At 42.6% G+C, this 20704-nt stretch overlaps 1 protein-coding gene across 4 annotated transcripts in view; it reads right to left on the minus strand.

The window, feature by feature from the left end:
• The window catches only part of RERG (RAS like estrogen regulated growth inhibitor), a 109698-nt gene extending 99905 nt beyond the window's left edge, over positions 1 to 9793 (minus strand). Inside the window, exons 1-3 of one of the 4 annotated variants that reach the window (XM_080562298.1) lie at positions 9082 to 9793; positions 8783 to 8915; positions 7661 to 7834 (exon numbers count right to left, since the gene is read on the minus strand). In XM_080562298.1, coding sequence (XP_080418424.1) covers positions 7661 to 7721 — 61 coding nt within the window. In that variant the 5' untranslated portion in view covers positions 7722 to 7834; positions 8783 to 8915; positions 9082 to 9793. The remainder of the gene's footprint in view (positions 1 to 7660; positions 7835 to 8782; positions 8916 to 9081) is intronic. The other 3 variants (XM_080562300.1, XM_080562299.1, XM_080562297.1) reach the window with 3 other exon arrangements.
• Positions 9794 to 20704: the final 10911 nt, after the last annotated feature.

Here is a 20704-nt window from a genome sequence, read left to right on the forward strand (position 1 = left end):
AGACTAACTCCAGCAGCATACCTGCATGGTCTACCTGGTTGGAAACAATCACAAAAAGAACTTTTCCCATTTAGAATGATGAAAAGGCAGTAGAAACAGATGCATCCCCCTTCTCAGTTATTTTTCCAACTCTGGGAAGAGGAATGAGTCAATGAAATCAGGGGAGCTGGTTTAATCTGAGGTGAATGGAAAGAAATGCTAGTTGAGACAGCCAGCTGCTCAGAGGTGGTGAATGGCTGTGTAACTTTGTCATGGGCATGAAGCTGATCCTCCCACTGACAGCCATCTGCAAAGAGCACAGAAGTCAGTAACAGACTTCCTCCCAAATTGATGGGACTTCAGACAAAGCCACATCTCACTTGCCTGCTGCTGTCTTGCATCAGTTCTCCTACTCTCCTGTTCACCACAGTGCTGGAGTGCCTGCCAGGGGCATGGTATGGGGTGCAAACTTTTGTTCAACTACAGGCAATGAGTGGCAGCCCTGGAATCACAGCTCAGCTAAACCCTAAAGAACTTTGTTGATCCTCCCACTTTTAGGCAAGGTTAGTTTCTATACTAGTTTTCTATACTTGAGTGCTGTAAATGTAAAAGGAGCAATGGTGGCACAAAGATATATGCAGAAAAAGAAAACCTGCTTGGGAAATACAGACTTATGTTGCTTCTCCTTCTCTGCTATGAAGCCAAAATAGGTGAATTTACCCACTTTTATGACTGAGTCTAGCTACGTAAAGCTACACAGTATTTCCTCTTTTAACCTGCATGAAGCAGGCCTCATACAGTGAGTGTCTGGAGCAGTCTAAGCTGGAAGCATCCTCCAAATCCAGGCCAGAGAATGGTTTCTAGAATGGCAGGAGCCACTTCAGAGTGTCTGTCCTTTGATGCATCACTGCTGCTAGGTCAGCTTATCTGGATCTCATGCCCTGAACTTTTAATGATGTACTGATAGTGTCAGCAAAGAGTAACGGAAGAGCTGAAGATGAGGAGTAGAGATGGGAGGAACTAGTACATGAAGAGGCTGAAAGGACAGCTGTAAATACACGGTTTTAATGTGAAATACAAAGCAGAAAAGTTTGTACACAGAATTCAGGAAACGGGTATTAAGACAGGCCTGAGGAGAGGAAAGGGTGACAGCTGAGGAGAAATGAAGGAAAAGTATGTGCAAGGCAAGAGGTAGGCAGGGATTCCAGATGGCAGGGAAGTAAGGAATCAATTGGCAGAAGGATAAAAAAACTTAACATTAGAATTTCTGAAAAGAACCATTAGGGTCAGGACTCTGGGAGATAACAGTGCATTCAGTGATCCTGTGGGGAATTGCAGCCTGACCAAAGCATTGCCAGGCTTCATGGTAAGCAGGCCCAGGATGCCTGGGACTCCACCAGGAAGCTCTTCTGTTGTCTATCCCAGTGACTGCTGGAGACAGAAGTGGGCAGGACAGCTATCTTATCAAGGCGAGCGCTGAGGGGGGTGGCTGAGCACAGCCCAGAGAGAAAGCTGTGCTACACACATAAATCTTGAATCCTGGCATTCCTTCCACAGCAATCAAACAGCAGGCTATATTTAGCCCAACCTAAACAGAAACAAAGAACAGCAGGAGTAGGCTTAGCTCAAACAGCTGCCACCAGCTGCTCAGAGGGGACGCAGGTAGAGCCAATGTCAGATGCAGTTAAATGAGATGGAACAGGGAACATAGCTATGCTTGAATGAACAACGCTGGCTTTTGGTTAGAGAATTTCTGCATTTTATTATTTCATGGTTAGCCAGAAGGGAGATCGAATATCAAGTAAAGCAGAACATGAATGCTTTTTACACCGGGGGCAAGGCTACAGTGAACTGTGGGCAAATAAGTAGAGGAAAAGGAGGAGGAGGAAGCAACAGATGCAAGCAGACCATCTTGCACACTCATGGTAAATGCTTCTGTGTCTAGCCCAGGTTCTTGGTGTCCAGTCTCGTCAGTTCTAGCATAACAAGAGTCAACAAGTCCTGGTTTGAGAAAGTCCAAGAAAGGCTGGCTGACTGCTGATTAAAAGTTCATATCCATGTGGTATGATCCGTGGGGCTTCTCCAGGCAGCATGCTGAAGATGTCCATATGTACTGCTGATCCCAGTAGGACCCTCGGCTTGGTTAATATACCCTTTGCCCATCTCCAAATACAGATGTGTTGTGTTGGAGCCACTACAACAGCAGCCCCTGTCCTTGTCAGCATGGCTAGGACTTTGAGGACCACACATTCATGGGTATCAGTGACCTTACTGACTGATTCATGAACCAGGGGCTCTTGCTCTGTATACACATCAGTGTCATCCACTGAATGGAAGTGCAGATAGATCATGTTACTGCAACTAGTTGTTTGCAGTACAACCTGCTCCTGAGGGATGTGTTTGCACACTTACTGGCAAGAAACTGTCACGAAACCTCACACAGAGTGAGCTAGTTACTGTTATGTCTGTACCACTATGTATATGCACACATGAACCACGCTACCTTCAATGAACCTGTCCTTGGATGAACCATTTACATTTCAGAGGTGGTAAAAAGTGGGATTGTTTAATGAGTACTTTACTAATGAAATACTAATGGATACTTAATACAATGAGTGTTGAACTTGATCTCTGAACAATTACTTACACATCTGGTTATCATTACCACTCTTAAGCACAAACAAAAAAAGCAACTCTTCTGCTTCATTAGTGAAAGAAAAAACAACACAGTCCCCTTCCACCCACTTTTCTGTATTTCAGATGCACCTTATTACAGTAATTCTCCCTAGATACATCAGTTGGTTTAGCGCAAACTTCACAAGGCAGAGAAAACTACCATAAAAGCTTTGAGTAGAACTGCGAGCTTGCTGACTAATCACTCACTCCTTAATAGTTCATGTTTCCTCCTCAAAAGTCCCTGAAATGGACCTAGTGGGGGAAAACATCTGAGCAGGAATTTGTGAAGTAGCAAATCACTTTGAAATGGGCCTCTTTCGCAATAACTGGTACAGTTTTCTGAAAAAGGTGGGGCTGAATTCAGTTCCATGCCCAGACCTTGCTGTTAGAAAGTGATGTTTCAGGTAAGCCCCCAGATAATGGAGGCAAAGACAGGTTTGTTGTAGGTGTCTCTCGGTTGGTTGTTGATTGCATTTGTTCTATAGGAACTTCCAAATCCAGGTATCTTTTTCCAGGTATGTTCCCCATCCCGGGTTAGGCAGGGGATACAGCATAAGCAAACATACAAATCTGTTTGCTCAGGACATTTCCAACTGACATTAGAAAGACTGAGGCTGGTGAGATCCCCATTTCTCTGATGGGGCTGACTCTTTGCAAGGAGTTATTTACTGATGCCACTTTATCAATCATCCCTCTGTACAAATGCAAGGAATTGGGCCATTATAGGATCAAAAGGTTGACAGAAGCCCCATGCCTCGGGCACCTTATTCCATAAAAAAAGGATTTGTGCAGCTGCCTAGAAGCAGGCATGTATTCACCAGGGAGCTTGTGGGGGCTTTCGTATCTTCCATCCCACTTAAGCACCAGTAGAAACTATATGTACTTTGGTGTCAAACAGCACAGTTGCAGCTGCATAGTCCATCCAGACAGATGAGAACTGCATCTGCCCATGGCTGAATGCACCATACATGCAAGCACGCAGACTTGGAGTATTCAGCCTGGCATATACCAAGAAAAAATGCAAGTTGGATAGCACATGCTGCAGCTGGATGTTCTCTCTTTTTTGGCCAAAATATAAAGGCTCCTAAGCACAGGTATTTTGAGCATTCATAGTCAACTGAGTTATAAGTTGGAAAAGCATCAGCCATGCAGCTATCCAGTACATGCCCTTCTTTTCTCCTGCTGGTTAATACATTTTCACTCCTCTGCAGCTTTCTGGGCACGTACTGTACCTTGTGATGACATGGGAGAACAAGGCCTTTAAGTCTTTATTAATTGTTACTACTGTATTTTTAAAAAGAGCTATTTAGGAAATTCTAACTTTTGTTACCATAGGAATGAAGCTGTAGGATTCAACAGAAGAACAATTTAAACAGCAATGTTTAAGTAATTCAATTTTAATTCTCCTCTCCCTCCAAGCTTCTCTTGGACATAAAGAAAAGGACTTTAAAAGCTCTCTCCCCCTCAATGCCACTCGACTGTAGCCCAAATTAGGAGATAATGCCCTGTTATCTATAAGCAGGGCTTAGCAATGTCCCTTCCCACCCATGGAGCGCCTTTTCTTCTTCCTGAGCAAAGCAGCAGCAAAGTGCTCCTTGGCTCAGGCAGAGCTCCTCATTGTTCTTTTCAGCTAGTTTAAAGCAATGTTTATGCAACATTTATACAGTAAAAAACTGGGAGAGTGAAGCATCCAGTCCACTGGGTAAGAGTGGGTCGGGATGCTTGTACCTGGTGAGCTTGCCCAGGAGAAACCTGAGCTGATCAGTGATTTACAACTCAGTGCAATTCTGATCTAACTGCCTTAATAGACCTCTCCTAATTGCCCCTTTCTGAGTTGGTTCACTCTTCTGTTTTTATTGGAAAGGTTTAGGTCAACATTAAGTTATAAAAAAAAAAAAAAAAAAGATGGCTGAGTTGATTAGCTAATTCTGCTGGCGTTCTCCAGCAGGTAGAGGGGAGGCAAGCAAAAGGAGGAGGAGAAGAGTAAAAGCTGACACTCGGACATGTAATTCCCCCATTTGTTTTCTAAACCTTTGAACCATGGAAACGTGATAAGCAGTAAGAAAGTAGAGAAAAGGTTTGTTTTCTTTGGCTTTAACTCTTCCTTGAGATGCTATCACTACTCTGACTTGTGAACGGTGTTCTGGTTTTCCACCTTCTGGTTGGGAAAGTTGGATTAATCAGCAGGGACTACTTTGTAGAACAAGGATTCTTGCACCCTATTAAACAGATGTCTAGCGTTAATGACAAGATTAGGATGTTCACCACCTCTCAGTAATAGTCACAACTGTATTGACTTTCATGGTGCATGCGGGACAGCTATAATTCTTATGTCCCATCCCAGCACAACACTTGTTTCTTCAGAGCTGCTTTGATTTGCTGATCCAAAGCCCCACTCAGGAACTGGGAAAGGATCTTTTCCAGGATATTACAGTATGTGTCTGTAACTTCACAGATGCTGTGAGGTGTTGAAGCCACTTACAGATTAAGAACCTAATGCCTGGCTCTTCTTCAGAAAATGAAGACAGAGCCAAGAAAGCAAGCCAGTGACCACATTTTGGCATGACTTTCTGGCAATTACAGTGGCCTTATTTATCACCCAATGTCTCATTTTCATCACATGTATCTAGTCTGCTCCAGTGTCCTGCCTTGCATTCTTGCTTCTAGAGTCTGGCTTACCTTTCAGCTGTCTGGCCAAGACTATGCCAGTGACGTACTGCCACGGGATCCTGTCTCTACACTGTATTACAAACTGGCCACAGGGATAAGAAATGACATGGGAACCCTAAAAAAGACATTAATCTAGTAGGGTACTTATCTGCCAAATCCAGCTATCTTGAGACTACTTTGTGTCCAGCTTTGCTTTCAGCAAAGGTCTAACAGCGCTTCCACGTTGCTACTGTTGGTTACAGGCAAATAGGCGCTTTCAGACACTACCACCACCTCTCTTAGTTCTCTGGAATTGGCTGAGTTGTTGAAACTGGATCCTTTTATGGGAACTTACAAGAGGGTTTTTCATAAGCCAGACGGAAATTCTGGGAGGCAGTTGCTGTTCCGTAGGGGTGGTTGATAGCACTCCATAGCCTCTCCACCCTCTTAAATTCACCTTTGTTGTGCTGCCCACGTATTTGTGCCTTCATTTCGACACAGATTCACATGCGTGGTAATAATCGAAAAGATGGGATCTTAGTCATATTTTATGTAATATCTCCCTGCATCTTAAAGGAGAGAGGAAAAAAAAAAAAAAAGAGGAGGGGAACTCTGAAGAACTGGGATGTTTTTATGGTATTACACTGAAAACAATCTCCCACCTAGCTCCAGGACTACAGGAAAACATTTTTACCATAAAATCCTAGTTTACTGAAATCTATTAAAAAAAAAAAAGTATACTATGGACAAAAATGAAAGACTCTTGTTGATCCAATGCTGGTAAGGCATTTTAACAGAGCATTTAACTTGTAGTTTTGCATTTTTAAAGATGAAGTCTCAAAAGACTAGAAATATCAGAGTAAGGGGAGATTCATAGTGGTTTGATTTTCATGAAAACCTTTTTTCCTGAAAATTTCCTGAAAAAACAACCACATAAACCATCAACTAAATGTAAAATGAACCAAAAGGAGGGCCACTGAAGTTACTTGCAAAACTTGGAAGGAATGGTAAAATACTGAAATAGATTTATTAAAGCTTTTCCATTTCATAAGGTATGTGGGAACAAGGTGTGGCAGGGGTGAGGGCAACAGGAGAGAAGGCACAGTTTAAACTTATCCCAGTATATTAACAGCATTCCCTCAGGTATTTTATTCAAACAGGTAGAATTTAATCTGCATTGGCTTTGTTTAAGTGGTGTAATCTCTAATGACCTCTGCCTCATATACGCCTTTTTTCCTGAAGGCTGACAGAACTACTTCACTGATAGTGTTCTGCTAAAATACCTTTGGGATAAACATACTTTTATAAACTGGTTCCAAAGTTAACTAAACGATAATAGCAGTTTGTGGGCCACAATCTTGACAATTCTAACATAAAAGTGACTTTGGGGAAACAGAGCTGGTTGACAGCAGCTGAGAGTCCAGCCTAATGCTCTTACAAGTGTGTCCTATCCCTGGCTTCTCTTGTGCAGATTTCTCTCAAATAAACAGCACCTTAAAATTCCAGACTGGTACAGGAGCATGATTAGACTGAATCTTCTTATTTCCTCATCCTTACTGTGCAAAGACATGTGAGAGTGGTCCTCAAGCTGTCAAGTTAATGCAACACCACTGAACTACCTGAGAAAGCTTGCAACCCTAGGGTTACACTCATTCGTCTCATTAAGGGAAAGGCTGTCTAAAGAAATGGATTTTTAACATTTATGCCTCCCCCTTGTGTTTTTCCTGTATGAACTTACCAGACTATGTTTATTTCTCAAAAGATCTCTCTGAATGCAAACTTTACACATCACGTTTCCTTGGTTTCCTGCTAGGTACATAAATCCAAGAGAACACAAAGAAAAAGAATCCATTGAGGTGCTGAGCCTAAACTTTCCCACTGAAATCAACGAGAATAACAGCAAGCAACACCTATCAGAAGTCATCCAATATTTAACAGAGGGTCTGATCTTAGATGGATCATAATATAAATAACAAATAGGAAAAATAATACAAATACCTCAAACTTGCACAAGCTGTGAAGGAACAAACTGAATAACACTAATTGCCTCTGTTCCAGTGGAAAAGAGGAAACTTGCCTCTGGCTTCATGAGAAGTGGCACTGAGTTGGTGTGTGAAGTTCTTGGCTTTCTTTTTTTTTTACACAATAAAAGTACTTTTATTTGGAGACCCTGGAGAAAGTAGTATGAAAAGCAAGGAAGAGAGAATCTTTTCTCTAAGAGAATCCTTATCCTGACCTCTCTGACAAGAACAAGTTCAGAGCTGTCCTTTTGCACAAAGAGTTTGTACAGCGCTGCACAGAGGGAGCTAAAAGTTACCTGATGACAAGCAGAAGGAAAACCAGACAGCAAACATACCTGACTTGCCCACGCCAGCTCGACCAAAGATCGCCAGCTTCACTTCTGCACTCTTAGCCATGCTGGAGGAACGGAGTGTCGACAAATTCACTTGATTATCAAAACTGAAGCAGAAGAACCGTTCCCAGATCCTGTCTTCAGCTTCACCGTGTCATCATGACGTCAATGCAGAGCCTGGGGATGAACACCACGAGGATGGAGCTGCAAGGAGCCAGGCGCTCCCTCACTCCCCCCTTTCTTTCTTTTCTTTTTAAAAGTCATGATAATTGATGCTATGCTCCAGCTATAAATGTTGCATTAACACCACTGACACATTTGGAACTGTTTGTGCAAAACCTACCTTAAGCTTTCTAGCTCTAGCTGTTTGTTTCAGGCTGGCACTGTAATACTGAAAGATGTACTTACTCAGCCCAAAGGACCCACCTCACAGCTCCACATAAGATGCCGCCTTCTTTTTTTTCCTTAGGATGCAATTGCTTACATTTGCTATATTTGCCTTAACTCTGATGAATTAGTTTTTGTATTTAAAAGCCACGACCACTCAGTAGTGCTGCCTGCAGATAGCTGATCTTTCCTCGAGCCCTCCAATTCCAGAAAGGTTTCGATTACTCAGCTGCAGTTGCTTAAAAACCTCTAAGCACTTTTACCTTGCTCATTCTGCTAAACAAATCCATACCCAGAAGTTCTCTAGCGCTCCTGGTTTAAGCTGCCTCACCTGATACATAAACATTCGCAAAGAGTGGGGTTAGAAAAAGGATGCCAGAATTTCTGGTGATACACTTTGAACCAGACACACAGGAATTAGCTATATGCATGGCTGTGCTGCATGACCTTGAGCAAGTCACCTGACATTTCCTCATCTCCTTGACTTCTCTGTCCTGCACAGCAGATACCATAGCACTACCCATCTTTGTAAAGTGCTTTAGGATCTTTGGCAAACAATGTTAACTGTGATGATGATGATGACCTTCAACCCCGAGTAAAACCTCAAAAATTTGTCTCCCTTCATAACAGAGTAGAACTTTATGAATGCAGCCTGTTATGAAGGTTTGCCATTGTGCTAAAATGACCTCTCGAGCCTTACATCTAACGGTGACACGGGAAGCTCTGGGTTATTACTACCTGCTCTAAAGCAAGCCACGTTTCAGCCGTGTTCCTTGAACCGAATGCCTGAGGATTCTGTCTCTCGGAAACAGCTCGGAGAAAGAACGAAGCGAAGCGTCCTCACACGGAGAAGGGTACCAACCTCTCTGCACTTGATTTGGCGTACGAGCGAGCCTCAGCCCGCCGTGCACGACCCGTTAACACTCCCCGGGCGCTCATACCCTACCGGGCAGCCCAGGGGAGCTCTCCGTGCCCCTGCCCTGCCGGGGCAGCTCCCCGCGGCCCCTCACCCATCCCCTCCGCCCGGCACCGCTCACGTTTTCAAGCAGGCAGCGACCCATCGCCGCCCCCCTGCAAGTTCGGCTGGGCTCCGCTCCCCGGCAGGTGCCGTCCACCGGTGCAGGGCGACCCCGGGCCCCGCCGCCCTCGGCTCGGTGCTCACCTCCTCGCCGCTCCGGCCCCGGGCGCTCCCGCCGGAGGCAGCGGCGCGGCCGCGCACTGCGGGCACCCCGCCCGCCCCCCGCACGGCTCCGGCTCCGGCTCCGGCTCCGGCTCCGGCTCCGGCTCCGGCTCCTCCGGCGGCTCCGGTGCCCGCAGCCCCGCGGCGGCCCCTGGCGGCCGCCGGCCGCAGCGCGCCCGAGCCCCGCAGCTCCCGCGGAGGGTGGGTGGGCGAGCAGCACCGCCCCGCGATGCTCCCCCTCTGCCAGCCTCTCCCGGAGCCCTGCGGGGCTTTCCGGCAACTCGGCGTGTTGGGCTGCAGTGCAGCTTTTCGTTACGTGGGATAGTGCCTCGTTCGCCTTGGTAAATCGTGATTAAAGTCGCTGCAGGCTCAGCTGCGTCTCAAGTGCTCGCTGTCCTTCGCTCTTATTTGCTTGATGCTGCTCTGCAGTAGCACCCTACACAACTCTGTGTAGCGTCGGGTGGTCTCTTGCTGTCCCTCAAAGTGGCAGAAAGGTTGTTTCATCAGTCTGCTTTCTACTAGCACCTCACTTCTTACGTGGCACTCCTCCTCCGTGCAGCCCCCCATGGGTTATGGCAAAGGAAAGCACTGTTATTTCAATTTGCAAACGGGGAAAATGAAGCATGTAATCGCATCAGTCCGTCCAAGAGGTCAGAGCCAGGGATAGAGCTCTGACATGGTAGGACCAAATTCATAGGACAACTCTTACTTCCGTGTTTATTAAACCACCCAGTAATGTAAAGATACATTAATAACAGATGTGAAGCAGAACTCAAAAGCACTTAAAGTTCGGTGGATGTTCCTCCCATGTTTCTGTTCCAGCCCAGATCTGAATGAGATAAAAGACGAGTAAAAGAAACAGCTCTCCCCTCTCTGTCCTTCTTAATGCAAAATTAAACAAAAGTTGGATTGGAAAAGATCTTCCATGAACCAAGGTTCTACATAAGAGCACAATGAGCATTTAGGAGGCAGGGCATCAGCCCAGAGGAGAAATGAGCACCTACTATTCCCTACATGCTGTGCCAGCTGCAGGCACTCGGGAGCAGATCTTAAAATAGTTGTACTGCATATCATTCAAAAGCAAAAAAATTAGAAGGCAGATGTGAAAGCAGTAGTGTGGTTTATGCTTTACTTGTTAAAAATAAATGCTGAAGCTTTAAGCCTTCATTCTTTGTTTGGTTTACATAATTTAGAGGGATTAGCTTTTTCCATCCTCCTAAGAGAGCAACTGGTGTGTGTCTATTTTGCATCGGGGGAAATGTGTGTTAGTCTCGAGGCCTGACATTTGTTTTGTGTCTATGGAATTCACCCTGCATGGGGCTGTCAAATTAAATATGATAACAGGCGTTTCCAAAGCAGTAGATAATTTATTGGTCATTAAAAATCCTAGTCGCTGTGCAGTCTGCTTGCGATGAAGTCTCTTGTTGCCAGAGCATAAGAATTCAGTAAACACTAATCCTGGACACAGGCAAAGGTTTCAGACTGTTGACATCCACAGGCTCGGTCCAGGACCGCTTCAGTTGCTGTTCGTTTCCTCTGGCCTCACTGCACTTATCCTACATAATGTTGGTGGGTTTGGGTGTGGGTTTTTTTCTTCCTGAAATGGGTATTGATATTCATAGACCAAGGACAACCTTACTTTGCCCAAAGTGATGGTTTGCCTGCAGTTGTGGCTGGCAGTGTGTTTTCTCACTGGCTTTGCCACTTGTGCCGATTGGAAAACATGCTTATGGGTATTATCCTTTCCTTCACTGGTGCTTTGGGAAATGCACCCCTTTATGTAGGCTCCTTTTCTACAGTGTCAAAGCAGAAGAGTGTGCCTGCCCACTGTCATCAGTGACACAAACGTGTGGCTTTGTGACTCTTAGGGGCAGCACTGCACCTCATAAAAGGTCAGAGCAGGCAACCTCCTCCCATTTAGTGAGCTCAGGCATTGCCGACACATCAGTGCTAAACGGCTGGGCCCAGCCATGCTGTGAATTTGGGGACTGCAGGTCCTCAGCTCTCTGGTTTCACCAGGGTCTGTAACGTGGGCCTCCACCTCATGATGGTGGGTTATACCTGCCCTAGTGCCCCTGTTGTCCGCACCTGGCTGCATCCTTTTGCTGGGGTCCCACAGCTTGTCCAGAGCAAGGATTTTGGCTCATTTGTGGTCCTGCAGTCAGCCAGTATCTACAACCAGAGGATTAGACTACAAAAGAAAGTTTGTCAGTAACATTAACGACTGAAGAGCAGATAATGAAAGAGGAAAGTGAACAATTTGAAATGCAGGCGAAGTCCCAGACTCTAAGTCTAAATAAAATGCTGCTTCAGGAGCAATTAAGAGAGGTACATCCGAGCAGTGGTAGTTGACAGAAGTATCTTAGAAAGACTCACAATTTTAGGTACTACCAAATAATACTGCCCTGGCTTAACAAGATACTTCAGCATTGCCAAAGTCCAGAGTGTTCTTTCTGGCTGGCCTGGGGGTGCCACCTGTTCACCATCAAGCATCATCACTGGCTTATCATTTTAATTCCTGTTGTTTAAGGTGTGTTTTCTGGAGATGTTCGTGTTGTGAAAAACAATGGTGTATGCTTCCTGAAAGGTGGTAGAGGGAACTGGTGTGACAGTGCGGGCATGATATAGACAGCATGTGAAGAGGATGTGTAAAGAGGAAAGGAAAGGTGCTATTTTCCTACCAAAGCTGGAGTTTCTATGGTAGATGACATTGTTGCAGGTTTCAAATTCTGAAGCAAAATTTGAGCGTGGAGTTTGATAGGACTCGTGAGAAAGGAAAAGATGACAGAGACCTGATTTCAGAAAGTCATTTGGGAGTCTCTGAGTCATATAGAAATTGGTGGCACTTTGTCTTCTGAGCACTTTTGTGCAACTGAATCCAAGTGTCTGCAAACTGTAGAGCACATCATGCCATTGGTGGCACAGACGAGGAGACAGACCCTCCTGGTAATGTTCCTGCAGTAAGGAAGGGTTGTTGAGCTCAGGACTATTGCCTTTGCTGATGCTTTGGAAGAGCAGCCTGGACCTGCAGCAAGGATTGCTCCATAGCAGAGCATACCTGGTCAGAGCTGGATGCTCATCTCAAACAGCAACCCATCAGTGAGTTGCCTTTGTAAGGGTGCCCTTTCTACCAGCACCCTCCTGAGAGTGAGATGATGTTAAATTACTGGTAGAAAAAACACTGGATAAATAGCACGTTAACACAAATATTTGTAGCTATTACTAAAGGTTCACAGGGAAACATTCGGATAGTTTTCTTCATTTTCACAGAATATCTTCCAAATGTTTCTGTGTTGGCTTCGAGCAATGTACATAAATCTGTTCAGTTATGCAAATCTAGTGCCATGAAAAAAAATTGCAACTTTGTCATTAAATTATGGACAAACTTTGTTGTTAGTTTGGTTTGTAGTCATCATGAAGCATTGCTGTTTTAAATTAATACTGCCTTTTCTCATATTTTCCCTCATGGCTCATGAAACACTGAGTTTATAATGATGTGGTTTTTGAGTGTATGTTAGGTCCTTAAAGCTTCTCTTTCTCTCAACTTTTTTCACACTGTATATAAGAAAAAACAAACACATTTTTAAGATCAGGATTTATTGCTTAATAGGTGTTTATTTCTAGTGCAGTAAACAAGACCACAATTCTGGAAACATTTGTTTGCGTTTAACTTTACATGGGCAGGCTTAATGGAGTAGCAAAGGAAGCTACAGCTCCCCGATTAGTATAATCTGATGCCATGCTAAACGTGGGTCACCTCACACAGAAATATCTATGCAAGTACAAAATCCCTACACATACATTATTACAGTGATTTTGCTGTATGTACAATTAGTACAAGCTTTAGTGGAGATTTAAAAACCAAGCAGATACTGAAGGATGCTGAATTTTAGGTTACAGCCAGCCCTGACTTGAAGCTCTGCAGCAGCCTCTACTTGCATTGCAGCCATGAGGAGGAAAGCAGGCTGCAGAGTCACATGCAGAATCCATGCTTCAAAATTTTGCACCATTTGGCTTCTCAAGGTGCCAAAACAGAACACTGGAGATGGAACTGGGATGTTCTTCACAGCATTGTGTGGATCTCACACATGCAAATGCCTCTGTGCTGTGTCCTAATACAGGCCTTTTGTCACAGGAGGCATTTGGCATGTTTGCACAGAGACACATAAATACATAGCCTGGCTTTCTGGCAGTAGCAAGAATTTCATCAGGTTTATTTAACAGTGATACATGTGCAAAGTTGAGAGGCACAGCTCAGTAGGAGCTATGCTAAGTAGATTAGCAATGCATAAAGTCATGTTTTATAACACATAACAAACGGGTACACTTCCAGTACTTAAAGAGGGGCTACAGGAAAGATGGGGAGGGACCCATCATCAGGGAGTGTAGTGATAGGACAAGGGGGAATGGCTTTAAACTAAAAGAGGGGAGATTTAGGTTAGAAATAAGGAAGAAATTCCTTACTCAGAGGCTCGTGAGGCACTGGAACAGGGTGCCCAAAGAAGCTGTGGATGCTCCATCCCCAGAAGTGTCTAAGGCCAGGCTGGATGGAACATCCTGTTCTACTTGGTGGGAGGTGTCCCAGCCTATGTCAGGGGGGTTGGAACTCAGTGGTCTTTAAGATTCCTTCAAACCCAAACCATTCTATGATTCTATTGCCCACGTTAAAATGAATAAATTCTTCTACTCTGTGTTTCTTGTCACCTGTGCCATTGACTAGGATGTATCCTGGCAGTCTTCCCTTAAAAATGGGCACGCTGTGACTGCGCACTCACTGGAATACAGTAGGGACTGTGCTGAATCCATCACAGTTTAGTCCCCTATGAAAGGTTTTGTTCTTTGTTTAAGTTTTGCTTTTCTGATATTGTCACTTCTCCTTCCTCACTCACAGAGAGATCCTTTAATAGGTTTTTATTAATAGACAACTGATTGATGTATAACTCTAGGGAAAGCAGGGTGACTGTAATCTCTTGTGCATATACAGAATGATTAAATACTTACGTGCCTGAAAAAGCAAAGAATTCCAGTTTCCACACTGAAGTAAGTTTGGACTAATAATTAAATCACTGACATAATATTCTGTAAGCTAGCTAGTGCTCTTCTAATAGAGAGATTTGTGTTATGGTTTTAATAAAGTACAGGTATAGAATTAAAACCCACTGGTAACGGTTGCAACAAATTTTGCAACAAATGTGTAATACCAGACTTTATTAATGAATGAGGTACACTGATGTGTCATCTTAGTTTCTTACAGATGTATTCATATTCTTTGAAAGGACCAGTGGAAGTTATCATAAATTCATTTGCTATTCATGTTAATGAATGTTAGCTCTTATTCTTCCTCAACGGTGTTATGATTGCAATCTGGATTGCCATAGGGACCCCACTGTAATTCATCATTGCTTCACTGTTCAAATTCTCCGGTGGAACCAGATATTTGTGTTGACAACATCTGGAGTTTTCCATCTCTCATCTTTTTTCTACCTCCTTTCTTCTGTTTACTGAAGAGAATGGGAAGGGGAAATTGCTGCCAGCATTAATAATATGTGCAGGGAACTGAATGACTGCAAGGACTTTGGACCTAAGGTGTAGGAGATACAGATTCATTTTTGTCCCTTGTTTGCCTCTGAATCTAACCATCTCCCAACAGAAAACGCTGAATGAGAGATGGGTGGTGCAGAGAGCCAGGCCCAGGCAAGCACTCTGCTTTCAGCCCCAGGGACTTGCTTACACTGTGGCTCGGCTGCTATACAAGAGAGAGACCTATGCACATGAGTGAGACTCAGGAGTATTTGCTTTGACCACCTTGTAACAATCCCAGAGAGGCAGAAGACCATGCTTCCATCTTCCATTCTGCAGCCAAGCAGTAGGTTTGATGGGGGTTGCAGTTTCACAGCAAAATGTCCAAGCAACTACAGTCAATGTGTGTGTGTGAATACTTGCCCCATTTCTTTCGCTGGAGCTGTTTCATGTTGTGTAAACCTGTTCTGTACTTGTATCAAGGAGAGAGGTAGGCTGTCCTTGATGTTAAGTAGGAGTCTTTATCTGTTCCTGATCAAATCCAGACTTGCTTCCTATCCAAGCTGCCCAGGGGCTAGCCCATTCTCAGGGGTGGGACTAACTGAGCTCTGGGATATGCTGTAAGGGAAATCTTGAGTGTGGGCTGTTCTTCAGCATAGACCATGTCCGTCTGTCCTTGCACGGTATGACAATATGTGCCCCATGCTTCTTTGTGAATGTGACCATGGCCAACATCAGATAGGCATTTCAGGCTGGATACTTCCTAAAATGACCTGATAGCATGTACAGCATGGTGCTGTGGGGATACAGGACACAGCCAGGTGGCAGGATGCAGATACAGGGTGCTCTCAGGGAGACAGGGCTGAAAGGGCCAACCATACAGCCCTGCAGTTAAGACGAAGACAATTGTAGCTGTCCATTCCACAAAGAATATTTGGTTACATTCAGGAAAATAAAAGTGTAATGAAATGATAGCATCCTGCCTCAAAGCAATATGTCCTTCATACATAGGGCAAAATCTTGTGAGTTTGGAAAGAGGTGGAGTTAGAGCCTTTCAGGAAAAAGGTGAATTTGGCTTGGTGTCTTGTACCTAGCACTGGCTAAAGAGAGGGTGAAGATAAAAGGGTGGAAAGTGTAGAAACTGTCACTATGATAATAATTTTCTTAGCTTTTCTGTCTAAGCTATACAGAACTGAAAAGCTTCATTTCAGGTTAGACAGACCACTGCATTAACAGAAAATGAGAATTTTTTTGAAGAGAACCAGACTTTTATTTTTGTCTTGGTTTCTCACTGATTTCCATTCCTGTGTGTCAGAGGCTGCAATTTTGTTTATAAAATCCATTAACATAAAATCTCCAGAAATATGCTGTTTGCTGTCCTCTATCTTCTCTGCGGTGCTTGGGAAGAGCTCATATAAAGATAAATCATTATCCTCCTTCACATCTAGCTGTTAAAATTCCTCCTTGCCGTCATCCCTAAAATCAATTTGACAAGTGTTTGTCTAAAATATGTTATGACCACTGCCTATCATGCTAAGTGATATTTTGACAATCTTTGTTCTCCATCTATCTACATCAATCAGTTGTCTTCTAGGACTAGGAGCACGCTGTGGTAGGGAACAACTTTCCACATCCAAGTGCTCAGCAACTGGAATGGCCTCTGCACAATTCACATCAATGTGCTGGTGACACATCGCGTAAGCATCTTGAAGGAAAAATGGCAAGAACGTTTCTCAGTCAGGAACTGGGTGATCTACTGTCTGTGAGGCTTGAAGACTCAAGTTTGATCTACTTACCCAGGGTTTGTTGGTGGCTGGGTGATTTTTTCTGTCCTCCAGTGTGTTCTTGAACTAATTAGTTTTGCCTTGAAGAGCATAGGTATATTACTTCTATTTGATGTTGTTCTGGTGAATGTTACTCTAGGATTTTATATTGCCACTTTTCTTCACAATATTTGGGGACAAGATCTGGAGGGGAAAAAAATACCAGCAATTATTTAGATACTTAACTCCTCTGCTGTTAGTGTCATCTAAATACTTTTTTGGAACTACCCCTGAATTCCTCATGTATAAGGCCATGAAGGAATCCAAGCAGCCTGGAATTTTGTTCTGCTCAGGGTACAGCTGGTGAGGGAAATGAGCTAGTTAAGTTAGCATTACAATATCTAGTCTGAGCTGGTGACCAACTCTGAGGCCCTCTGTTCTGCTCTACCACTGTGGGACATGAGGTAATGGTGAGGTGGGTAATCCGTCCACATCTGGAAATCATTATCGCTAATCAGTCTAGCATTTGTGTATATATTACTGTTATCATATTACTTATCAAATTTTCTGTGAACTAGTTTCTGAGACTGTGTGTGTGCACTAGAAGTTTCAGTAGGCAACAAAGACCATTAGGAACCATTTGTGAATGAGTGATAAATAAGGCAATACAAATATTTAGGCAAGACAAAAATAAGGCAAGACAAAAATTAAAAAAAAAAATAAATGTTTCATTTTGAAATACTTAGAGTTAACACACAACAGTAGTTTAATTTCTCTTTTGTTTTGACTTTATCCAGGAAAAAAAAATGCAGAAAACTCATAATTTAGAGCAATGAGCATAGCTGTAATATCCTTGTATAATTAAAGAACATCCTGTACAATGGTACGTTGTTTATTCTTTAGTTACTGAGTCTTCTGCCTCAAGAATGAAATGGCACATTTTCTGTAACATCACACAACATTGTAGTTCAGCCATTTTGTACATACAAGTGCACAGCAAATAGGCATAGAAAAAGATACTGAGTGAAATAGCTTACTTATAAGCCTTTAACAGTATTTTGGCTGATTGGCTAAATTTATTCTAAACTGTGGATTCTTAAACACTAAGAACAGTATTTTTTTCATAGTTTTAGATGATTTCTGTTTACTTTTTTTTTTTTTTTTTTTTAAGGACAGAGATAATCTGAAATCTTTGTAGCAAAGGACTTTTCTGTAGTGTTCCATGTCCAGACTGAAACACCAAAACAACATCTCACAGCTGTCCTTGCAACAAAACAGGGAGATGTCAATATATGCTGAAATGCCAGGCACAAAACAGAGAATGGTCTTTCTCCTTTCAGTAAAGTAACTCTGATGAATATAAAGTATATTGTAACTATTAGCACTAACGTAAGAGTTTATCATCTGCTTACCTAAAAGTTTTGGTAAGAACTTCTAGATTACAGTTCTGTTTCAAGCTTTTTGACATCTGTTTGGAAAGTCTTTAACACTGTCATGATATTCTTGAAGAAATGATAAGCACATTTTCTGGAAATCAGGCACACAGACTTGTCAGTTGCTTTTGAAAACACCAGCCATTGTCTAAAATCCCCATTAACTGAATCAGTATTAATCTTTTGAGTGATTTAATGATTGGATGCTTAATCTGACATATCTCAGACCAGTTTGACTTTCAGAGAACAATGATCTGGTATTTTGTAAATACTAGTTCCATATTCAGTGTTTCCAAGCGAGCAGCCAAATTGAGGTAGCCCATACCACCCATCTTGCATATGATATGGATGTATGTATGTGATGCTTTGCATTTACTTTTAGTCATATAAGTCATATGTTAGTCATACTGGAAAAACTTTTCTGCTTTATTTAAAATTACAGAGCACTTTATATTGTTCCCTCTAACTATTCAGGCAGACACAGGCTGAGTCAGGCCTGAATACAACATAGAATCATAGAATCATTAAGCATATGCACCAAATCAATTACCTGAACAAGGGAAAAAGTGTCCCCAGCTGTGGACAGTGTCTTCATTCTGACCATTGCTACTAATGGTATCCTCTTAAAACAAGCTAGGGACTGGCAGGTTGTTTCATCTAACTTTAACCATCATTTAACCATGATAAGCATCGAGGCTAAACTACAGATGTACAGTTCTAGTTCATTTTACCTGTCTCTGAAGGCACCTTGAAGGCACCGCTGTCTCAGTACAAATCAACACCTTAACTGCCAATATAATCCACTTCCAGCAAGACTTCTTAGCTAGCTGGAGACCAGTTGTAGGAATCCTGCCTCCTCTTACAGTCTAAGAGACCTATTTTGATATAAGATGCATTGACCCTAGTGGTACTCATTTTTTTTTTCTATTAGCTGTGAAATTATTTTTGTTGAGTAGCCATTTTGATGGAACCATTAACTTTTGGTCTAATGAGTCCTATTTTCAGCTGAAGCCTTGAAGGTTTAGTTCTCAAGGTCCATGCTTATGAGGTATGTTTCCCAAGAAGTGACTGCCCCACAGCTGAAGTTGCAGGCATTTTCTCAGAAAGTTCAAAATGTGGCATTCATGTTCTTTATCTGTGACTAACCAGGCAGGTCTGTGGTTTTCATTCTTGTTCTTTCAGATGAGAAACCTGTAAAAATAACAATATATTTGTGCTACAATCCTGTACATAGTTTCGGTCTACGGAAAATGGTTTGAGAAGTGTTCCGGAAAGCTTTGTATGTTTGTATGAGTCATTCCTGCAAGATTTTCACCCAAGAAACTTTATCTCTATTAACTCTTGGTTTTGCCTTTTACAATCTAAAAAAAAAAAAAAAAAAAAAAAAACCCAACAACAACAAAAAAAAAAAACGAGAGAGAGAGAGAGAGATTTTAACTACTGTATTTGTGAACTACTATCCACATGACTTTATTATGAGATCTGAGGCACTTGCCATCATCATCTGCAGCTACACAGGGGACTTGATTGCTCCTTCTCTTGAGCCTGAATGGGAGAGACAGTTTGGCTTTAAGGAGGTCCACTTTTGTCCTCAGTGCTAAACCCCATCATTACTGCCATGGCAACCACAAGCCTTTCTGTATAACAACCATCTTCGGATGTACACAGCTATTTAATGTGGGTTTTGGGGTAGCATATCTTAAAAGGCACAAACTAGATGCCTGTATTCAAAAATTTTAATTCCTAGGCTTCATTCCAAATGAAACAAAGATATTTTCCCTTTTAGGTTTTCTGGGGATGCCATGGTGAGAAGAATGCATTTTCATTTCATTTTATAAGGCACGTAATGCATGCATTCCAGGGCTTTTTGCCATCTGCATCATTAAGCCACCTTCTTCCCTGTCATGTATTAATTTTGTAAGCACTGAAACTCTGTTAACTGTACAGCCAAACTAAAAATACCTTCTGAAAATAATGCAATTTAAAAATGATTGTCTTCTAAGACAGAAAGTTGCCTCATTTTTACAGCCCTTTTACTCTGTTAAAACATTGGCTACGTTGCTGGTTACTGATGATACCAAGAAATTTAAAGCAATTAATTGGTTGTGAGCAGCTTCTGAATGTTAATTAAAGAAACTTGGTGTAGGTGCAGCTTTGAAATATCAAAAAGCTGTTAGACTAACACGATGGAAGAAATACACTGAGCTCATAACAGAACAGTGTTTGTGCATGGAAATTTGCCTGATGGGGCACAGATGTATCCTTCATTTCTTTGATTTATGCTGAGGGTTGAGTCCTTATTCTATATTTTGAAGAGTGTTCCTTATTTCAGTCATTTATAACATGACTAATTGGAAGTCTGTACTAAGTGATCAAAACTTCACAGAGCAAAACTAAGAGTAGCAGTGTGGCTGCTCATTAAATCTTGCTTTACATATATAATTGAGCTTGGAAAAAAAGAACACTCTAATATTTTAACAAAAATTAACTTCAAAATAAAAAGAAGAAAAAAAAAGCTTTGCAATAGTTCTACCCTGAGAAAGATCTCACAGTTGTGGGTTCCTGATTTTGGAGAGCATTCATTTTAGGAAAAGTGTCTCTTCTTAGGTGCCCCTCTGTTGTCAGTGGAGAAAATGAAGGCATCTTCCAGGTAATTTAGAGCACCTGCAGAGCTTGCCTTCAGGTTCATTCATATAACTCTTAACAGCACTTTCTCCTGATCACTGATTGCAAAGGGAGCCAAGATGCTTTGCCTCCCTACCTA

This window comes from Anser brachyrhynchus (assembly GCF_964034855.1).
Source record: "Anser brachyrhynchus genome assembly, chromosome: 1".
In the NCBI taxonomy this organism is placed as follows: Eukaryota; Metazoa; Chordata; class Aves; order Anseriformes; family Anatidae; genus Anser; species Anser brachyrhynchus.